The 23,961-nt window shown below is 36.6% G+C and overlaps 1 protein-coding gene across 7 annotated transcripts in view; it reads left to right on the top strand.

The window, feature by feature from the left end:
* Positions 1–20,123, top strand: part of Abcc9 (ATP binding cassette subfamily C member 9) — a 127,999-nt gene extending 107,876 nt beyond the window's left edge. For 5 of the 7 annotated variants that reach the window (XM_063238341.1, XM_063238345.1, XM_063238339.1 and 2 more), the window contains 9 exons: positions 929–1,049; positions 2,568–2,698; positions 3,413–3,491; positions 5,622–5,730; positions 7,083–7,186; positions 9,387–9,520; positions 12,482–12,544; positions 13,204–13,378; positions 17,379–20,123. In XM_063238341.1, the coding sequence (XP_063094411.1) occupies positions 929–1,049; positions 2,568–2,698; positions 3,413–3,491; positions 5,622–5,730; positions 7,083–7,186; positions 9,387–9,520; positions 12,482–12,544; positions 13,204–13,341 (879 nt within the window). In that variant the 3' untranslated portion in view covers positions 13,342–13,378; positions 17,379–20,123. The remainder of the gene's footprint in view (positions 1–928; positions 1,050–2,567; positions 2,699–3,412; positions 3,492–5,621; positions 5,731–7,082; positions 7,187–9,386; positions 9,521–12,481; positions 12,545–13,203; positions 13,379–17,378) is intronic. The other 2 variants (XM_063238343.1, XM_063238338.1) reach the window with 1 other exon arrangement.
* Positions 20,124–23,961: the final 3,838 nt, after the last annotated feature.

The raw sequence follows: 23,961 nt of genomic DNA, 5'->3' as shown, positions 1-23,961 counted from the left end.
CCAAGCAAAATGAAACAGACTAAAGCCAATCAAAACAAAACAATGTAAGTGATACAGGACTTCAAAGCAAGACAATAGGAAATGAACAATGGTTCCCATAATGACTCTTGTTGGCTTCAAAATAGCTGCCCATAACTTCAGACATAGTAAAAATCAAGCAAAATAGAATAGAACAGAACTAAAAAAAAAATGAATGCGATAAAAGACTTCAAAATACGATAATAGTACATTCAAACTGGCTACCATCATATATCTTGTTATCTTTGAACTCACTGGCCCTGCCATCATATATAATAAAATCATATGAGACAAAACAGAATAAAACCCAACTAAAAAAAAAACAGTGAAAATGATACAGGACTTCAAAACAAGATAATAGGGAATTAATAATTGCTACCACCTTCAGAAGGAGATCCTTCATGTATGCTACATTGGGTATTGCCATCCTCTGAATAGATGGTCAGACTTGCAAAGTCAGTGAACGAGCATTAAATTGTATTTTAACTCAATAGCTATCATTTCAGCCTGTGTTTCTCAGAAGCAGCTGGTAGCTTATGGGGGAAGGGAGGGACCTTGGCTCTTGTCTCCTAGTTCATGTGCCTGAAGGGGCTGGTGTCTGGTTCTCCTCCAAGTGACCTGCACATGATGCCAACTCAGAGGGAGGGCTTGGCTTTTTGTTGGCATTTTGTTCTCCTCTCCCGCAGTCCACAAAGGGTGCTGACCTTATTTTTTATTTATTTATTTTTTTGACACAGGGTCTCTATGCAGTTCAGGCTGGCTCTGAACTTGCTATGTAGCCCAGGCTGACCTTGAACTCATGGCAATCCTCCTTCCTCAGCCTCCATAGTGCTGGGACTACAGGCATGTGCCACTATGCCTAGCACTTCTTCTGACTCTAAATGTGCTCATTTTTTGTCACCTGGCACAGATAACCAACTATTTGAATTGGGTTGTGAGGAACTTGGCGGACTTAGAGGTCCAGATGGGCGCAGTGAAGAAAGTAAACAGCTTCTTGACCATGGAGTCTGAGAACTATGAAGGCACCATAGGTATTGTTATGGATAATATTTTGTTTCACTTACATGTTTATTTTAAACGAATATTACCTGCATGTCATGCACAATGTCAATTTGCTTTTGTTTTCCACTTTAGTATCCCTCTTGCCCTGATTTTGCTTGATTGACAGTACCCTAAAGATGTGGCAATTATAGTTCTGAAAAGTGTTGGACGAAACTAGAGCCAAAGTAGATATTATTTAATAGTATTTAATAAAGTTATAAAATTTTGTGTTTATTTTAATTGATGACTTAAATTGTGTATTATTTTATTTTCTTTCTCAAGCCCTATTAATTCAGATTTCAAGAAACTTGATTGTTATGCATGCTTGTCATATCACACTCTAGGAGGCTGAGGCAGAAGGATAACAAGTTAAAACCCAGCTAGGCAGTTTAACAAGATTATGTATCAAAATAAAAAGAAAGCTAAGGATGTAGCCCTCTTTGCAGGCCCTGGATTACATCCCTGAGAGAGAGAGAGAGAGAGAGAGAGAGACAGAGAGAGAGAGAGAGAGAGAGACAGAGACAGAGAGAGACAGACAGAGAGAGACAGAGACAGACAGAGACAGAGAGAGAGACAGAGACTTGAATTTTAAAATATGAAACAACATTCTCAACTCTACTAGAGTAAAACTGGCAAGAGATACATTGTTGAAGATAAAATAATCTTTATTAAATAAAAATCTCAAACTTAAAATGCACATATTAGCCAGGACTGGTGGCACATACCTGTAATCCCAGCACTTGGGAGGCTGAGGTAGGAGGATGGCTGCAAGTCTGATGCCAACCTGGGCTACAGATCAAGTTCAAGGCCAGCCTGAATGCATAGTGAGACCCTACATGAAGATACTGTACCTTCTCTTCATCTTTGTTCTTCTCGTCACTGTACTTGAAATACATTTTCTCAGCTGTCATCCTCTGAGATTCATTTCAGGCACCACCTCTTTTGGGGACACATTCTAGCTTGCAGGACATCCTCGGCTGACTCTAGGGTCTGCAGAGCTGTGGATGCTGACTCCTTTGTATCTTCCCAAGGACACAGAAGGCACCTGAGCCATGTCACTGATCTCCACATTCCCGGTGCATTGCACATTTTAAGCACTCAGTGTTTGATGGTCAACTAGCTAAACAAATAAATCATATCACAAATGGACTAGTGTGCTGGCCTTGAATAGAATTGAATATGGAATGTAAGAAAGATGTGGTAGAGGGTAATGCTACAAAATAAAACTTAGGAAAAAATGTTAAGTTCTTAAGCAAGAACTTGCTTGTGATTTAAATTAAACAAATGCACCACCACTATGGAGATTGATTCAGTATTACTTAAAATTTAAGGAAAATTTTAAACATGGTAAAATTATTATTATAAATTTATACTTGTATGTGCATAAGTAGGTTTCTTTCTACATATATCTCACTACTTATTTATATCATTTATCCATGTGTCATCTATCTATCTATATCTGTCTATCTGCCTATCATCTATTATCTGCTCCCAACTCCATCCCTCAGATCCCTCTCAGGTTCCAGAACACTGGCCACAGGAAGGAGAAATCAAGATTCATGATCTTTGCGTCAGATATGAAAATAATCTGAAGCCTGTACTTAAACATGTCAAGGCTTACATCAAACCTGGGCAAAAGGTATGGCTTTACCACCAATTTGTTTTGTACATAGAAGCTCCACAGGTGCCCACTGTCACCACAAGCTCTTCGAACATCCAAGCCAGGTGTATTCTGAGTTCACATAAAATATTCCACACCCGACATAGGCACCTACGTGAAAAAGAGAAGAGGGAGTCATAATTATAGAGCAATACGTGTTCTCCAGATCGTGTTACCATTTGCTTTACTCTTATGCAAATCAGAAAAGTCAGCAACAGGTATGAAGTTCAAAATTTCTAGCTTCTGGCTCATGACCATATCAGGTTCCGGGGACCTTTGCCTCCATTCTAGCTCTAGTCCCAAAGTGACTTTTTTAGTGATTGTAAAAAAAGAAAAGAAAATGTGGATTTAAAAATGGAGCCATTCTTTTTGTTATAAACCTATCATAACTAAGATAAAATGGGATGACTATTTTTCAGCCCAGTGATATACCAAGTCCACAAATTAAACAATGCAGGACAAACAACACAACCAAGTAGAATGCAATTCATTGAGGACTTGGCAAAGACTTCATATTTTACTTTTAATAGTGATAATTCATAAGCTCTGAGAAGAACATGAGGTCCTGGTGTAATCTTTTAAATAGAATTGTGCTTTTGTCGTGATGCCTTGTCTAAGTCATAGATACTTTTGATCACTCTCTGTCTTTTTTCTCTGAGTCCCCTTCTTTCTGAGAGACAGTTGCTTTTTCAGGTGGGCATCTGTGGGCGCACCGGCAGTGGAAAGTCATCCTTGTCTCTGGCTTTCTTCAGAATGGTTGACATATTTGATGGTGAGTTGTTAGCTACGTTTTTTAATTGGGTACGTAGTGCTTTCCTTGCAAAAACATAATTTAAAAAATCAACTTAGCTACTTCTGCAAAAATAGAAACCAGATATTTGTAAGGACTTTATGTGCTGCGTATGATTCAAGGCAGGTATTCCCAAATAAACAGCCTAGAGATAAAGGAAGAACATAGAATTGGGAAAATAAAATAGCTATAAACTGCAGTCAGGAGATTGCTAGTAGAGTTCTAATCAACTGGTTAAAAGGACAAGGTTGCTTGCTTTCAATAGCAGTAGATGTGGGTGGATTTGCAAGAGAAGGAAGAAGGCAAGATTGGCTTGCTTTCCTTGGACTGACAATACATCTTTTTTGATCAAAGGAAGAAATTTCAGGGAAATAGGTAATGTGCATTTTAGATGTTGGCCCGTGACTCTTATATTCATTTATTTATTAACATGATTGAAGGATACTGAAAGATCTGTGAAGAAGTAATATTTATGTCTAATCCTGAAGCTACATTAACAGTATGCAGAAATATTTATTCACCAGGTGTAGTGTTTATGCCCATAATTCCAGTGCTCCGGGAGGCTGAGGCAGGAGGATAACAAGTTGAAGCCCAGCTGGGCAACTTAATGACTTAGTGAAATTCTGTCTCAAGATTTAAAAAGGGAAAGGGCCTGGGAGATGGCTCAGTGTGAAAGCTGTGGGTTCAGTTTCCTTTAACACACATGAATTACTAGACATTCAGTTATTCATAGAAATATAATAAAATAATTTAATCTTTATTTCAGAAAAATATGTCACATTATTTAGTCTATCAGATGGCTTACAAATAGCCCGGTACATAATCATCTTAAAATGGAGGGGGATCCAGCAATGAACTTAACACCTGGCTCAAAAGAGAGCTTACTGTTATTGTCTGTAATGGTTACGATGCTCATTATACGATTGTGTATGTTTATTGTACTTAATGGTTTACATTATTTAATTTAATCGACATGACAGCTTTGTAGGATTCAAAGGTCAGTTTATGAACAACACAATTCCATTATGGTAACTGGAATCTGGGGAAAGGTTGAAATTCAAAAAGAAGATAAGCATTCATCTTTGGCTCAGCAGTTTGCTCTTTCTCTGGCTCATTATAATACACGGTATTTTAATGACTTGCAGTGAGATTTGTGTCATGAGGCAGTTATTTGATCCAGTGATAGTTGACTGGTGCTTTTCATCAAGAACTGTGCTGGTGATTCACCATAAAAGGTTACCTACTCCTGTGTATCTAGAAATAAAATTTCAGGCCCAATGTCAACTACCACAGATTGTTTTCTTCTTAGTAGCATTAGGCTATTAATATTTTAATAGATAATACATTACCCCTGAAGGACATAGTTGAGGATAATCACCCTTGCCTGCTCTTAACTGTAAATCTACCTAGTAAATGAGCTGCAGCTGCTATTGAGTGCATTTTGGCAGGGTAAAATTATCTCTTACGGAAATGAGATGATGGAACTAATTTATTGAGTTGAGGAATAAACATCAAAATTGTGTTATTCTCTAAGTCTACATACAGTAGGGGAGAAATTCAGTAAAATTTGAGGTCTGTATCACAGAATTTGCCTTTCTATGTTTAATGCGTTGTATTATTCAATCAGTACAGAAGTGAGTGACATAAAAAGATTCATCTTCAAGATGCTTATCTTCTACTAGAGGAGGGACATGAAAAACATAACAAAATATGTAAAGAAAATTCTGATAAACCCCATGGGAAAAAAAAGAAAGCAAGGAAAGAGGATAAAGGAATAACAAGAGAGTAACTCAAAAGAGATAAAAGTATCTTTTATTTGTATGTCTGCACAGCGAATGAACTGAAATTTTCTTTATGAGAAATACAGAATTACTAGCAAAAATATGTATTTTAAATATTTAAATGGAAATCTATACATTTTCTATTTCAAATCATAAGTATAAAAAGTTGTGTGTGTATATGTATGTGTGTGTGTATGTGTGTGTTTTGTTTTGTCTCATGGTGCTGGAGATCAAACTCAGGGATTCAGGGAAAACTTTTTTAATAGGAAACACATTAGAATTTTACTTGTGAGTTTATTCTGAGTCTATAAGTTTTGTTTTTCCTTAACAGGAAAGATTGTCATTGATGGAATAGACATTTCTAAACTACCCCTGCACACTCTCCGTTCTAGACTGTCAATCATTCTACAGGATCCAATACTGTTCAGTGGTTCTATTAGGTAGGTGGCATATTCAGCATACCTGTGTCTCCCAGGATTGTCCTTTGGCTCATAGGAATATTTTGCTCTGAAAATTGTTTGTCAGGTAGGTCTAACATAACAGCATTGACAGGATAAAAGTTAGTATGCTGTCCAGTGATTTAAACTAGAAATTGTAGAGATGCTAAGTTAGCCTACAGAAGCCCATCTCTTATATTTCCAATAGCTCTTCTTTTTTAGTTTGGCAAATTAAAATCCATTTTGTCCTGTGTACTTGGGAGTGATGGTTCTAGATAGATATTTCTGAGAGATTCCACCTATAAATATCCTGCCTAACTCTCGCATCTGATCTGGACTCAGTATATATTCTGAGTTTGGTTTCCTTCCCTGTCTCCATAGTCCTTAAAATTTTGCTTCATCCCAATTTGCTTTGTCAAATGGTCTACAATCTCTATGCTTCGATCCTAATTATCCACAAAAAAGAAAATGGAGCCATCTGTTATTTGCTGGTGCTTAAATATATTGTCTGACTGAATTCTCGAAACATCATTTTGGGATACATACTATTGTTATTTCCATTTTGCAGATGAGTATTTCATAAATGAATATTTTTCCAAAAAGTTGTAACTTGCCCAAGTTCACGCACCTATGAAGTGGTGGCACCAGAATTCCAACTCGTTGCCTGATTCCAAAGTCTACCTTACTCCTCCACCAAATCATGTCTCTTATTTCACCCACCTTTTCTTTTTTGCCCCCCTCCTCCATCCTTGTAATTACACAGAACTGTTTGCCATCTCCATTTAATAATTACTCCTTATCTTGAGAAAATGTATGTAAGATTGCTCAACATTACCTGTAAAATTATTTTAGTTACAAGCTCTGGATGGATCAAGTTGTTTAGCAATCTTATAGTCAATTTGTATCAGCCAAGATATTTATTATGACTGTTACTGTTGTGGTTGATGCAGCACAGTTTATCTTAAAATAATATTATATGTTTCCATATTGATTTATGCACTTAGTATCAATTCTGCTGGAATATTTTGCTGGAAACTATTCAGGTTATGCTGATCATGGTATGGAGTGGAGGGATCCAGGTAACAAAACTGATATTATACCATATATATATATTTACCTAGTGATATTATTAGAAAGGCTTTTGGATAACATTAAGGTCATTGATTCCCTCATCCAGCATGAATTCAGTGCTTGCTCTATTCTAGATGCTGAATACAAAGCAGTAACCAAAATGAAAAGACCTTAACATTTTAAGGAAGGAAGAGCAATACGCAGATATATGTAAAAGCTTTCTGTTTTTATTTCGTCTATTACATTATTCTAACTTACTAATTAACTGCTTTTTTTCCCTACAGATTTAATTTAGATCCAGAGTGCAAATGCACAGATGACAGGCTCTGGGAGGCTCTAGAAATTGCCCAGCTGAAGAATATGGTCAAATCGCTGCCTGGGGGTCTAGGTATCAATTCTAAGTAACACATTTATTTTGCACACATGCAATTAGTTCTATATCTCTATCTATACATATACATGCTTTATGTTAGAATCATATAGTTCTAGTGTTTAAAATACTTTTTGACGTTTGTTTATTCTTGGATTAAAGCCAAGGCCTGTGCATATTATGAACATACTCTACTACTGAGCTTTCCTCAGTCTAATACTAGATCTTTTGTGCTTAGTCTACTAAAGGACATTGTAAAATCTTGTGATTTTTCTCTGGTACACAAGATGATGAGCCTAATGGCAAATTCTGCTACATATGATCACTCCAAAATATTCCATTCAATGGATGTTTCTCTTTATTCTTCTCTCCATTGTACAGGTCAGTGCAAACACTTGCTTCTTTCCTATTCAAGTCACCTACAGGATCACTTAGCCTCAGAAAGTGGTTATTGTATTTTAGAGGCTGTTAGATTTCCACGTCCCAGTGTTATTTAGGAGGAGGTCATTTCTTCCACGTTGGTAGCCCCTTTTTTCTTTTATTTACATAGTATAATTTTCATCTTGTTTGAAGACATTATGTTGTATTACTCTCCTGTTGTGGGATCAGTTTTGGTCAGCTGTGTAAAGAGTGAAGCCTGTATTTAAACCACTACTGAAAAATGCAGTCCAATTTCTGTCCAACAAATGATGAAATGAAAGAATAAAATGTTAGTAAAACAAGAGTTCACATCTTCCTTAATTCATAAAAATAAACATCTAAAGTTTTTGATTGCTGCTTCCTTAAAATCTGAACCCACTTAAGAAAGCAGTAGGAATACCAACAGCTTTCTTAAATTCTAATATTAATACATAGTATGTAGTCACCAAATTGATAGTGTTGTTTTGGCATCTCATTTTTTTAAAATGTCAACATACAAAATGAAACCATGTGTATTTGTTAGTTTATTTGGAAAGCAAGGCCTACTCATAAACAAGAGCTTTTATGATTTTAATTATGCCCCAAGTAGAAGCAAACCACAAGTAAAAATTAAGACAGTATGTCTTTAAGGGAAGTTTTATTGACCTTGCTAGTGTCAGTTGTGGGAGTGATTCCAGAACTCTGGGTGAACTTTCCCATAGTAATTTTTGTTATTTCCTGTGGAGGGCTCAGTAAGTCTGCTTGAGACATTGATTCATGCATATAGAACTTTTCTCTTGGCATTTAGAGACCCGCCCCCACCACTACCATTAACAGCTGGAAAGATAAGCAAAATTACGGTCCTTTTCCTTAAAAGGGGGATATGTGAGACTGTTCTGAACTGTAGGCGTCGAGTTTTGTGGTTATGATGTATGTGGTTTAAGTAATTTAAACAAGGGATTTCCTTTACACTCTGTAACTCACCAAACTCACCGTGTCACCATCTTACTAAAGGGGATGCCAATTTTCTCAAGAAAGATCTGGTTCAGGCCAAATACGGTAAAGAATATTCAGCATCCTCCTTAGTTAACATGTGAATTAAAATTAGGAAAATAAATGCATCACTTCCAAGCATGATAAGTTATAAAAATTTGATGCAGTGAGAGCCTGGTTAATAGAAATCCACCCTCCCCCCAGAATTTAACTAGAAAAGCTTTTGAATTCTAATAAAATAAATATTTGGAAGTAGAATTCATCTGAAATTCACAGTAGGAGTTTATTTAATGTTGATGGACACAACAAAAAATAAAAAGCATAATGAGGATATATCATTCATTTATCTATATCCTAACTTTGCATTTAGTGTTCATGTGAGATATTATAGTATTAGAAACACATAGATAAACAAAAGCAAACCCTGTCCTTCTCCCCTTGGCGCCTACAGTCTAGTAGGACAGTATAATGGAAAGAGAACCAGAATTGGAACTGAGAATATTTCTTATCGAGTTCTGCCTGCTTGCTAAGTGTGACCTTGCACAAACCACGTGGGGAACTACAATAAGTAATTTTAAAATTCCCAAGGTCTTCCAGCCTTTGAAATGTGTAACAGTATTTTATATCCTGTTGTCAGGAGGTAATTCATTGAGCCTCATGTTCATTTTCCCAGAGAATGGTTCCGCCATGTCTGTCTATAGGAAATCTTTGCTCTATTATAAAAAGATCTCCAACACACTGCTCTGTTGTATTTGTCATGACTTTGTCCAAGGAGAGTGTTAATCCCCCTTCATTAGTGAAACCTTTGCTTCTTCTTCTGATTTAGATGCAGTGGTCACAGAAGGTGGGGAGAATTTTAGTGTTGGACAGAGACAGCTCTTTTGCCTGGCCAGGGCCTTTGTCCGCAAAAGCAGTATTCTCATCATGGACGAAGCCACAGCTTCCATTGACATGGCCACGGTGAGTGCAGATCTCAAAATGTGTGTGGAAGTGACAGTGGCTGTTGTTCTGGGATGGGTTCTGAGTCCTCCAGCCTGTTGTTTTAAATGATTTCTCAATCATCTCCTGGACCAGCCAATGATCACACTAAGAAACACAATAAATAACACACCAGGCATGCATTAAAGAAGTTTCTATTACCAATAAATATAAAATAAATTCTGCTTCAACTTTCCCCTTTCTCAACATTTTTATTGTAGCATGATTTTAGACTTGCATAAATATTGTATGGAAAGGACAAATACTCTTTAGATATCTTTTAGTCAGGTGCCCTATTCATTTTGTTTTGATACTTATTGATTGATTTTTTAATGGATGCAATAATGCTATATGTATATTGATCCCTGTATGTATTACAGAAAAATTCTGTCAAGCTTATTAGCATATCCATGTCATCAGAAGTTTATCAGTTTTTATGCTGAGAATGTTGAAAACCTGTGTCAGCAACTTTGGAGTATATATGTATATATATATATATATATATATATATATATATATATTCATATATGTATTATTGACTGTAGTTACCATCTAAATTTAATAGATTGCTATAGCTTATTGCTATTATCAAAAAGATAAGAGATAGCAATTGTTAGTGAGGATGTGAAGAAAGTAGAATTCGTATGCATTGTTGGGAATGCAAGCTATTTTGGAAAAAGTAAAGAGATTCCTTATAATCCTAAAAATAGATCTATCACACATGATCAATCCTACCACTCCACTGTTGGGCATATATCCAACAGAAATGATCTCCATATGTTGAAGAGACATCTTCATTAGCATGCTTTAGTCTTATTCACAATAGCTAAACACAAACACAATTTAAAATTCCATCTATGGATGGCTGGATTAAAAATGCAATCTATAAAGATAGTGTGTGTGTGGGGGGGCTCTACAGTCTTTCCAAAGAAGGAAATTCTGTCAGTGGTGACAACATGAATAGAACTTGAGATTATTCTGTTAATAAAATAAACCAGTATGATTTCATTTGTTTGTAGAAATGTTTTTACCAAAGTCTGGGGAAGAAGAAGAGATGAAGAAGTGCAAGTTGTTAATCAAAGAGTACAAAATTTTGTTAGATTCAAGACAGTTAGTGAAAGTACTGTACTGTATTCAATGGCCATTCCATAGACATTCTCAAAGATCTAATCTTTAATAAACTATTGATAGCAAGACCAATCATTTTCTAAAGCACTTTTTTTTTGTCTTTTTGAGACAGGGTCTCACTATGCAGTTGAGGCTGGCCTTTAGTTCACTTTGTAGCCCAGGCTGGTCTCAAACTTGCAGCGATCTTCCTGCCTCAGCCTCCCGAGTGCTAGGATTATAGGCATGAGCCACCATGCCCGGCCATTCTAAAGCACTTTGAAAAGGAATTTGCTAGGAATAATGACAGCTATAGTTGACAATGGCCTACTGCATGTGTTCATGGTATAAAAAAAGCCAGAAACTTTGCTTTTTGAAAGGAATTATTTAAGAGTCAACAAGAGAGATTCATCTGGAAGACTAGGATTGGTTGGGGACAATATATTAAACCATAAATTATGTATGAGCTAGCATTGATTTTTTTGTTAATTAACTTATTAAAAGTGTGAGACTGATTGTCCTAGTGCACGCCTGTAATCCAGCACTTGGTAGGCTGAAGCAGAAGGATCACTGTGAGTTCAAGGCCATGTTGGGCTACAAAGTGAGTTCAAGACTAACTTGAACTACATAGTGAAACCCTGTCTCAAAAAGACAAAGAGAAAGAGGGAGGGAGAATGGAAGGAGAAAGAAAGAGAAAGAGAGAGAGAATTTGTTATCAGAAAATATGAAAAAAAGTTTTTAAAAAACTTTTCATGTTGTTTTCATGCTATATACTTTCGATAGGGTAAAACTACCCAAAGAACTGAAACAGTTTCAAGGCTGTTAAAAGTCAGTTGTAAAGCAGGCATGCTGGCACACACCTACAATCCCAGAACTCTGGGTGGCTAAAACAGGAAGATCAGAAGTTCAAGCCCAGCCTGGGTCACTAGTAACATAGGGACTAGAAAAGATAAATAAAGGACGGGGGTGTAGTTCACTGTGAAAGTCCCAGGTTCAATCCCCAGTAGCACACACAGACAAAAAGCCAGTTACATGTAGAGATGTTAATTTCATGTAATTTTTCTATTAAGTAAGATTGATCAAAGTACCTATTCAAAATTAATGACCTCATAATGAATGTAATTGAAAGCAGTAAAGTAGCATGTCATCAAGTCTTTTCAGTAAGTGTAAGAACATCAAAATTACTGAAGTTGTCCAACATCAGGGGTGATTATAAGGATGTGACTGCTTCACCAGAGAGGAGAGAGAGGGGGAAAGGGAAAAAATATGAATTAAGCAGCAGTAAGCCACTTGGTTGGAAGAAAGAACTCTGCATTAAAACTATAGTAATCAAATTTCCCTCTAGCAAAGAGGTAGAAATGTATCCAGAATGTCTTTCAAAATATGATGACAGTTTATGGTGGGAATAAAAATAATTCCTGTCTAGAATATTTTGTAGGTCAAAACTGTACATTTAGGGGAAGGGATGGATTTAATCCTTCCTTTTTCTGAATCAAAGGTCAATAGCATTTGAAGGTTTGATTCGTTTTTGCATACGTGCTGCTATAGTGTGACTTATAGGAATGTTTTGATGTTTGTGTGGTTGGATTTTCTTCTTTGGATTCCCTGTCCACAAATCCATGAGTCACACCAGTTTGATCACTGAATTTTATCTACATGTTGAAGACACTTCCCAAATCTGCTAGGAACTGCCTGGGCCCTGTTTCCTGGCCCTGCAGACCATTGTGACAGTGCTCATAAAGGGGAGGGCATGGCGGGACAGTGTTCTTGGAGACAAGATACTGTGGTAAGACAAACTAGTTCCAAGAAAATGTACACTTTATTTTTATTTTTTGGCAGGAAAATATTTTGCAGAAAGTAGTAATGACCGCCTTTGCAGACCGCACGGTTGTTACCATAGCTGTGAGTATGGGAAGTGGGGTTGATTGGTGCCTCCTGAGTTTTTGTTCTAAGATTCTGTGATCTTTCAATTTGAGCAGTTGAAATGTACTGATATTGAACTGTGTTTTCCTGTGATAATCTTTCTGCATCTGTAAACAAAAGAATGAAAGAAATATAGTGATACTTCAAAAACTATGTCCTTTCTCAAACTGTCTGCTCTACCTGGTGCCCCTAAATTGAAATGAAAGACCCTCCTAAATCGAAGGATTCTAGGAGGTCTGTGCTAATTTTCTTCTCCATAGTCTGATGGTCTGATGAAGAATTTGAGAAGCATAATTCTTCAATGTCATTGCCAGTTTGGCTAATATTGATACTTAATTTTTGTTCATTTATCTGTTTTTAAAAAGAAAAAAAGAAAAAAATTAAAACATGAGATATCTTATAGCAGGGGGAGATAATTTCTTTATTTTAGGTAGTACCAAGTAGGAAAATTTAGTTCCTCTGATTCGTTTTATGTCTGATTTAAAATAGGCCATGATATTCTGTCTTTTCTGCTTTGAAGATGGGTGGGTTCTGCTTACCGTTAGTCTTACTGCTTCACAAAAACCATTTTTTAATGAATGCCTTGGGCATTTTTCCTCCTACTGATCTTTCTCTTCTTTCCGTTTCTCTCTCTCTAGCACCGTGTCTCCTCGATTACAGATGCAGATCTTGTTTTAGTCTTTTCTGAGGGTATTTTAGTGGAGTGTGATACTGGTCCAAACTTGCTCACCTACAGGAATGGGCTGTTTTCTACCTTGGTGATGACTCACAAGTAGACCATCATGACCTACTCTGCCGAGTATCCGTTCTCTGGTAGTTATCTGAGTGGCATCCCCTGGGTGAGGCCAGGCTGGTGCTGTGACTGAGGAGGGCTGATGGAGGGAACTGAGTGCAGTGTGTTATTATACTACTCAGCTTGAGCAGGTGTCTCTGTGATGTGTATTACTGAATAAGGTGCATGCACATTTTCGCACATTACGCATGCAAGCAAGCGTTTATGAAACCCGAGACCCAGATTCACCTCCATCCTGACGCCCAATTTCACGGTTCCTTGAGCTTTTGTAGCCCCTTAAAAATATTGTATGTTCCTCACCTGCTCTGAAGCATGCATTTTTCAATTTAAATAGTCACTTAAACTTAACTGTGTAGCAATGGAATTTGCATACAGAATGCTTGCTATCTTCCATTTTTGTGAACGATGCATGGGAGAAAGACTGCCCTTTGAAGTGTAGCTTTTTCATGGCTGTAAGAAATGATTCTCTGTCCAGCTCGAGTAAAGAAAAACCCACTTTCTCTCCCTTTCCCAGTAAACTCTAGCATTTCTTTTCCCTGGAGAAGAGTCACCTGATAACTCCATTCATGTAAGAGGTGTGACAATTGGCTACCTTGAAAAATAGGTCTCAAATACTTTCAAGAATTTTCACACTGGGCTGGTGGTGCACCCCTGTAATCCCAGCACTCAGGAAACTGAGGCAGGAGAATCACCGTGGGTTTGAGGCTAACCTTGACTACATAATGAGTTCAAGGCCAGCATGAATTATACAGAAAGACCTTGAAAAAATTTTTTCTCACTGGAAAAGATAGGGAGATACTCTGGGAATAAAAGAACTTCCAGCACCCCTACACGCATAGGGTTGGAGGTGACGTAGATCTTTCTTACTTAAGAGACTGCTTTTTCTTTACCCTGCATGAAGCATGATGTTATTATGTGGGTCCAGTGAGTAAATATCTAGCAGATTATTTGAGCACAATTTATATTTTTAACTAAAAAAGTAGATGTATTCCTTTACTTAATTTCTGTTCTATATCCACTGAATACATTTCTATAGATAGGTATCTTCCATCTGCTTTTCAAGACCAGAATATAGGGTGGCCATCAGGATGTCTTGAATTCGAGAGAGAGAGAGAGAGAGAGAGAAAGAGACAGACAGAGAGAGAGAGAGAGAGAGAGAGAGAGAGAGAGCGAGAACAGCACACTTCATGCAGTCTGAGGCCAAATGGTCCTCAGCTCTGTTAATGGTTATTTTCCTTCTCTGACTAAAAGATATTCTGTTACTTTGGTTAACTGCCACTAAAAATTATATAATATCTTAAAAATAGATAATTTTTCCAGCTTCTAAAAAGAAGCCCAAACATCCCCAAATAGTTCATGGTTTTTATTTATGAAAATGATTTAGTCTTTACCCTTGATTAGATTAATTTCTCTGGAGCATTTTGAAAATTTCATCAACACTCTTCGTACTGATACCACACTTGGTTAACAAGAGATAATTTGGATTTAATGGAATAAACACCAGTTATATTTATTTCTGCTGGCCAAGATTTTTGAATGTTCTTAATATTCTTTAGTAAACATTATTTTATTATATCAAAACAATGTTTAGGAGAATTCATTTATGAATTTCAAGGCCAAATTCTTTTTCCAACATCTTTGATGTGGATTTAGAAGAACTACTAATATTTTTCTGGAGTAAAATGCGCAGCAGATATCAGTTAATTAAACTTATGTTTATCTTTTTTCTTGATTGCATAGGTGTCCAAATGGCTGTGGTCCAAAGATAAATAGGCACTGTCCTCTGTTTTGACAATTCCTAAGTGTGTATTATTTAGTGATGAATAGGCTTGTCTATGGATGATGTGGGATACTTAAGCTACTTTTTCGTGTTGTTGAGACAATATCCTGACACTCGAAGTTAGAGATGGAAAGGTTCATTTGTCTCACAGTTTGTAGAGGTTTCAGTTCATAGTCAGGAGGCTCTCAGGCAGGTTGACATGACAGAGGGGCATTGCAGAGGAGAAACAGTCTACAGAGAGCAGGCAGGAGAGAGCACCTTTGCTTTCTTTCTGTCCCTTATAATTTATGCTGACTACTAGCCCTAGGGTGGGTATAGCGCTCACACCTTTATGCCAGCTAGAACTGAACTGTGCCAAACCAACTGGTGGACTGATTTAGTGATCACACACCCAGCACCACCTACTTTAGATCCAGCCACCTCTGAAAAGCTCCACGCCATGATTGCATGAAGTTTGGGGGTAAGGCATCTAGATGCAAGCCATAACATTGGACATATCCTAAAATGACATCCTTATTATATCATTGTGTATATGTATTTTTATCCCCCTGTAATTATAAGTGACAACTACTCTTGCTTTTCTGAAAGCATAAACATTGAGACTATTCCATCTATGTGGTCCAGGGTGGGATATAGACCTTTGTCCCTGAAGAAGACCTTCAATTGGACTTCGGGTTGTTAGGAGAAAGGCATGTTGGAAGAGTGTACGTGAACTAAGTAGATGATCTTTCTAGGTTTGGTACTGTGGCAGGAATTTCCATCAGTACTCTATTCAGGTCCAGCAGGATAGCCCCTAGCTACAGGTGGCTATGGAGCACTTGAAATATAGGTAGTATGATTTGAGAATTGCTATAAGTATAAAATACAGGTTATATTTCAAAGATGTAGCCCTGATGAAAAACTGTAAAAGAGCTCATGCATAATTTTATATTGGTTACACATCAAAATGATAACTTTCTGGATAGACTGAGTTAACATATGTTATTAAAATAGATTTCACCTGATTATTTCTACTTTTAAAACATAGATTCTCAGGAAGTTAAAACTGCATGTGGATTACATTATATTTTTATTGGACAGTGCTAACCTCAGCCAGTGTGACAGCTCACCACACTGATTTTGACCTTCTAAATTATAAAAATAATAAATAGTAGTAGCTGACATTTATTGTTTGGTTGTATATACCAGACAAGGCGCTAACTTTTTTACACGGGCTATCTCATCTGATGCTTACCATCATTCTCCAAGATGGGTAGTGTTACTGCTATCATTTTACAGATGCGAAGCTGAAGGCATGCAGAAGTTGGTAGGTTGGGTAAAAACTGCACAAAGAACAGGGAGTGATACCAAGGTGAGTCCAGTCTAACTTCACGGCGTGCTGTGTTCACTACCACACAGGCTGACCTTCCTCTGTGGTGCTAGGCACTTCTTGTGCAACAGCTGGACTGCGAAGTACAAATACCTCACACTCAGAAGTCAGTGAACCTGCTTTTGATTCCGATTCTGCTACTTGTTATCTGTTCATTTTCCTGAATCTCTGTGAGGTCCTACATTCTGCCCTATAAAATGAGAGAATACTCATAGCTGAGGAATGCTTGGATGATTTACAGCTATGTGTATGGAATAATTAATGTATGACCTGTGCTCAATAAGAGGTAGTGTTTATTAATTACTAGCACTCAATCCTCCCTCCCAAGGCTTTTGTGGGAAGAGAATGAGTAAAAGATAGTGACCCCCAAAATTGGGAGACTGCATATCTCTAGTGTTAGGTAACTCATTATAATGTTGCATGTCAGAATGGGCTTACCCGTATTGTCTTCTTAGAAGTCATTTCTTTGCTGAGATTCTCTAATTGTGTACTAATCCATCGCATCAGTTGCCTTGCAAAAGAGACAATTATAAAATACAACACAGCTGACCTGCCGTGATTCTTCAGCATAGAATTGTTTGATGAACATTTACTAGCTTTCAGGTTCCAGAAAAACAATGGCACTAATGTATTAACTACATTAAAGTTAATGCAGTCCAAGTAAAATCCAGCCAAATTGGCCAGTATTTTAAAATATATAAATAAATGGTTCTCTAAATAAGAAAAAAAGGAAAGGCTGTGTTTTCTGCATCCCCTGGTGTGCCAAGATAAACCAGTATCTTTGAATAATCTGTAAAAAGCATGCGTATACCATTTTTCTTGAACTGTGCCCTGAAGTTTATAACAAATCACATATTCTTTCCATTCACAGCATCGTGTTCATACCATTCTGACTGCAGACCTGGTTATTGTGATGAAGCGAGGAAATATTTTAGAATACGATACTCCAGAAAGTTTGTTGGCCCGCGAAGATGGAATATTTGCTTCTTTTGTTCGTGCAGACATGTGAAGAAATGTCTCAAATTGATATGTGTATTTTTTAATAATCCAGTGGTAATCTGCTTAATGGATCACCATCAGACCTTCATAGAGTGGCATCTTAAACTTTTGAAAATTTTTGTACAAGTTAACATTTCTTTTTCCTATTTTGTTTATCTGATTTCCAAGCTCATTATGTTCATTACTGTTGTTTTTCTAATGATCAAGATACTTTAAGAATAGCAAGTTGTATTAAAACATGTATGCTACTGTCAGCAGCTTATGTTTTCATAACTTTAAGACTAGTAAATACTTCTCAAGTGTAGAAGTTGCAATGAATAGTCAGTATTATAACACTCTTATTTGTAAGAATAAATTTTCATTATAAAAGTCTCCAAATGTCACCGGAAGAGAATAAAAGAACAAGATTTTTTTAATGAAACACTTAAATTCACTTTCTGCTTTATAAGAATAGTCTCTGTATTTGTTAATATAGTAATGACTTTCTTAGTGGTCTCCTTTTCTGTCCTCTAAATTGTTTCCTGTCACCACGAAGTCATTATCACGTGTAGCCAGGCATGGTAGTGCATGCCAGTAATCCCAGCACTCGGGAGGTTGAGGCAGGAGGATTGCCTCACGTTCAAGGCCAGCCTGGGCTATGTAGTGAGTTCTGAACAACACGGCTAGAACTAATCTCAAAAAACCAAAACACCTAAATAAAATAATAGAATAGAATAAAAGATGTTTTCATATTTATGAATTCTATAATGCCTTAACTAAGAATGTCATTGAATACTTTAAAAATTATACGTGCTTCTATTTTTCTCTGAAGAGTTCATAAACTATCAGGCATCATGTGCCCTTTCCCGAATGAAATAATTTTGAAAGAGTGCCTAGTTTTGACTCTTCATTGGTAGGCCAGTTAACCCTCCCATAGTTTATTCCTCATTAACTTGTAGTTATGATTGTAAACTCTAAAATGTCACATTATTAGACTCAAAAAATATAGACAAATGGCCTTACTTAACTCTAGACTATTCATGGTAGTTTAACATTCCTTTAAGGTACTAGATACTTCTCAAATAGCTCTACATAAAGGTGGAATTATCTCACACTTTGATACATATATAGTGTCTATTTGTAGGTAGAAGTGTTTACCTCCATTTTTTTCCTGTTCTCATATTAATATGTATGTAAGACTTACATAAAATTGGTAAGATATTACTGTTGTATTTTTTTAAATGTGAATTAATAAATTTAAAATTATCAAAGATTACCTTTACTGTCATGCTACAACCATAGCCACTATAATTCTCTGCCCATCAATATTAATCTTATTGATTTTCATATGAAGATCTTTATGTACATTGTAAGATTTTGAAGACTGACCATTGATGGGAAAAGAGAGATTATTTTTCTAGTCCATAGTTCTTGTGTCTAGTTTTTTATTGTCTATTCGTTCTGCAAATTTATACTTGTGTACCAGGATATGTCAGTATGCCTTCACCTGAGTATAAAACACTGATGTTATAAAAAATAAGCTCCACAAGGCTGTACAAAAATGATCATGTTGCATAAATAAATTATTTCATATGCAAATTACTGACCTTTATTGCATATAAAAAATTTCACCATAAAACATATTATTGTGTCTTGAAACCAAAAAGGAATAGAACTGTACCCATAGATTCAATCTTGAAGATATTTTCTGAAATTTTAACTGATAGAAGTACTACTAACGTGAATGAGTATACATGACGCTTTTTACCAAATAACGTCTCACTCTTTTAGAGAAATATATTTTTTACTCATACAAATACTCTCATATGATATTTCTAAGTTGTACTCTTATATAGCCAGTGTCAGTAGTGATTTATCTAACTACATTGAACCAAAAATCATAGTTCCCCTGAGCTATCAGACCTCTCAAAAATTTTGTTTAAATTGAATAAAAATTATTCAACTTATAAGTTTATTTATCAACTTATAAATTTTTTCCAAAACTAAATTGACTAAGTCAGGGATTATACCTTTAATCAAATAATCATTTATTCCCCTATATGGATTATCCATCGACTATTGAAATGACTTGTCTTAAAATAACTTCATACTATATATGTCCATATCTATAAAAGACTTTCTCTACCAAATTTTACATTTAATTCCTGTAGGCAGGTCAATTTTAGAAATTTTAATTTCTTAGTATGTGTGAAAAGTATTAAGTGCATAACGCTTTATGTCACAGTAACAGTGTTATTATTGTCATTGAGACAGAAAAGATACTTCTGTTAAACAGTTGTGCACCCTCTACTTTTGTATTATTCTTCATCATCGGATTAGCATTAGAAGACTCTCTTCTAAGTTGCTTGTACTTGAGATCCAGGACCAAATCTTATTTGCTTTTATGCCTGTGGCACTGAGTACAAGCTCCTAGCCCACAGGTAGGCCCTAATAAATACAGTTGACTGATCCATTGATACACCATATAGTTACAACTGTGGATATTCTCTTTGCTTTTCTGTATTGTATTTATTTTCCTATTTATTCTCTATGACATATAAGATATGTTTATTTTCTAATATATATGAAAACTTATTGCTTTGCATTACATAATAAATTACTCCTTTTGTTAACTCAATGAAGAAGAGTGATTTTTCTTTCACTTATAGATGTATTGGGTATCAACCATGGCTAATCAATAAATTAAATCAACACCACTTACAAGACAATACCTGGACCTATTTTAGTAATTTCGCTTAACATATGTAAGTCATGTGTTCTGTTATTGTTATGGATAGACTCTAGAAATGATTCATTAAATGGAACAGCTACATTAATAATTTTTATATTTGTAATTACATAGATTGACTCTATGCTTGTCTTCCAATAGATCTCTTACTGCTTCTTTTGTACCACATTTTTTGGATTTGTGTGGTTTATAGAACTGTGATAATTCCTTGTTGACACAATATCCAACTTTAAATGCAATCTTCTAGTCTTAGCCTTTAGTATAGGAAACAATAGCCTAAGACATTTGTCCTGTAACTTATATTTAATTTTCCCTTGAGTAACTAACTGCATAGTATTTACATCCAGTTTTCTCAAGCAGAAAAAGGATTTACCTGGATTAAACATTCCAAGGCAAGAGCTTCTAGATGGATTCCTAGAAAGTGATTTCAGGTGAGCTTTGTGATCAGCCAAGTTTGGAAATCACTGATCTATCTCAGTCATGACATTTGTTTCTCTTTATTGTCCATAACACGCAGCCATGAAACACTGCTTCCTACTTTGTTGACATTGCTTTTTACTGAATTGCTAAATTGCCTTAGTTCTGAATAAAGAGAATCTCATTTAATGAATTTAATCTTAGCTGAAGATATATCGATAGGAACTCAAAGCACTGTTTTCTTCTGATTTATCATTTCATCAGCGGTCAGTCATGGAGAGATAAAAATTTTCCCAAAGATCTGAAGTGTTTCTTTTCTCCACATCTGAACTAACTGTTGACTCATTTGCATATTTTCTGCTGACTCAGAGTTCATATTTCCCATCATTCATAATATGCTAATGTGACCTATATGGGGGAGAGTTTGCTGTGGTTGGTGTTGCACAATTGGAAAGGAAGGGACACTCAGGGATGATTATTTTATCTGTTTTCACATTTTTTTCTGCCGGTGTCATCGCTGATTACAGAGGAGGATGTGTTTATTTTACATGTCTAGTACACGGATTTAAACTTTTCTGTGAGTAATAGCAAGTCATCGCTAGTCATTTACACTGCGATTGCCAGTGCCCACTTGTGCAATGCAGTAAGTCAAAGGAGCTGTATGAGCACTAGAATGTAGAAGAATCAGAGTAAAAGGTAAGAACCAAGTCAGAATAGGGATCTATGTGGAAATAGTCCACTCTTCCAGATCCACATTTCTCTCTCAGTTGCTCCGTTTTCTTCTGCCCCATTCCTAAGTATGCTTACTTCTTTTTCATCTTGCACACTGTCTGTTTGTGCGAGTCCATATGTTATGCCTTACATCTACATGTTCTTCCAAAGCCTCATGTGCACATATGTGGGGCTTGTGGAGATGGTTGGATCTAGGGTGTGTGAATGTGAATTACTGGTGTGGTTAAGGGTATGCAGATTGCGCTGCTGATTGGTTTAACATACTCCTTGATGTGGATGACAGAAGCTCCACGCTGGAGCTGGATGTGGGTGGCACCAATCGGTAGGTTTACAGCCTTTGTGAAATACACAGGGGCAGGGGAGGGAGACTTGGTGTTTGTGGGCTCGCCGTTAGTACCTTCTGCCTGCCACACCACGAACTGTTTCTCCTTGGTAGTGGCTGTCTGCCATGTGCCACTCTGCCTTGGAGCCAGTCAACTATGAAGTGAGTCTCTTTTAAAACTTTAAGCCGAAATAAGTCTTTCTTCGTTTTAACTTGTAGGTGTCAGGTACTTTATGCTAGCAATAAGAACAGTAACCAAGACCACAACTCTGAGATTTGATCTTCTTGTTTCCCGGCCTACAACAAATTCCATTTCTCAGGTTATTCCAAAATATGAAGCACATTATTTACATTATTCAGTGCATTTTTTTAACCTGATATAAAAGAACTTTTATTATATCACTTTGGGTCAAGGACCTACCTACGACTTTAGAAGCTTTGAAAAGGTACGTGCCAAATAGAACTAATATCTTACTTTAAACAGAACCTAACACAAGCTAAGGAGAGATATGAAAGGAGAAACAGCCAGGAGCCTCAGAAAAAGGGTGTAACTGATTATTTTCCTGTGGAAAAAAAGAAATTCTAGGGAAATTCTATCTTCTATCACATAAGCACAAAAATGAATGATAGATTAAGACCCTTGACCATTTTTCTTATATTTTCCCACCCAACTTCACTCCAGAAAAAGGGAAAGTCCCAGGAAAGATGTGATTTTTTCTTTTAGAACAAAATTTCCTGCCTCAAGTAAGGCTCTTCAAATGTTGACTTTTTAGGCTCAAGTTTTATTTCCCTATGGAAATGATTACAATAACCTAAGAGACAGTTTCTCATAACCACCCATTCAAAACAAGCAGTAACATTCACCTGGAACTGCACTAACCACCCATTTTAGGATCCTGGACATATACAACTCTATAAGATACTTCATTTCTCCTGAGTGACCTTCAGTGTCAAAGTGCCAAACATTTGACTTGTGTGCTACATCTCCTACATCCTCAGCCAACAGGGAAGAGAAGATAGTGAAAGGCAGTGATTAGCCATGATACATTTTCATCTGGAAATAGGAGCTTCTCTTCTTTGCTCCCATTTGACTGGACTGCTAGCATATATTCAATGCAATTAAATATTATATTGGAAACACAAGGCATCTAGGCCTTTGGCCAAAAATGTAAGGAAAAAGTTAGCAAGGCTAATATTTTATGGGAAACTCTTGGCTTAAGCAATATTGTTTTTGGATTTTTTCTTGTTTTTTAATAATATTTTTAATAAAGCTGAACTACATGGGCCAACAAAGTATAGAGATGACAACATGATTTATGATTTAAATATCAGATAATCTCCAAAATGTCTAGTACCATCTTGGATCAAACAAGATGACAGAAGAAAAAATCACCAGAGAAAGAATAGATAACAACATGAAATTGTGATATTAATAGAATGCTTAGTACATAAAGCATCTCATTAAAAAATCACTGTAAAGATAATAATAACTAACATATTTAGAGCACACATGATATGAATCTTACAAATACATTCTCATGTAATCTTGAAAAAAATTTTGTAAGATAGAGTATAACATCTCCATTATGTGCCTGACATTCAAAGAAGCCAATCTGCCCAAAATTTGATGTATCTGAGATGCAAATTCAGGTAATCTGACACTTAGGCCCACATTCTCAGCCATGTGGTAAATTAAACATTAAACTGGTGAGTTGGCTAACTTCTCTTGAGAATAAGTGGCTTATTTGGTGTACAATATATAAAAAAAATAGCTCTGTGACTCTATATAGAATACCACTGAAAAGGGAACTAAGCCACAAATTAGAAAATCTGAGGTTTAGTTTTGGTCCTATTACATATTGGATCTATAGCCTCAGGCATATCAAAATCACAGTTCCTTTCTTAGCAAAGAGGAAAATTAAAGGTATGAACCATTCCCCTGTTAACCTCATGGAGTATAGTATGATAGCAGAGGCCTCAGTGCCCCTCCACCGCGTGGAGGAAGCTGCTGAGCAGAGGAGGCTGCTGAGCTGGTGCTGCTGGGCATGCCTGTGCCCTCAGCACCCCACACCCATCCCCACCACCCAGGAGTGGAGAAAGAACACCAAGCTCTGCCCCTGATCAGGAAGCTGAGCTGGGCCTGCCCATGTCAGCACCCTCCCATTGCCACCACACCGAGGAAGACCATTGTGCTCCTTCCTGGCTCAGGCCACTGAGCTGTGCCTGTGACTCAGCACACTCCTCCCATGTGCTGAC

Source organism: Cavia porcellus, unplaced genomic scaffold, assembly GCF_034190915.1.
Source record: "Cavia porcellus strain 051 isolate PalLab524CR breed Dunkin Hartley unplaced genomic scaffold, mCavPor4.1 scaffold_27, whole genome shotgun sequence".
In the NCBI taxonomy this organism is placed as follows: Eukaryota; Metazoa; Chordata; class Mammalia; order Rodentia; family Caviidae; genus Cavia; species Cavia porcellus.
The sequence above is the reverse complement of the archived record's forward strand: the minus strand, read 5'-3'. Positions and strand labels throughout refer to the sequence as shown.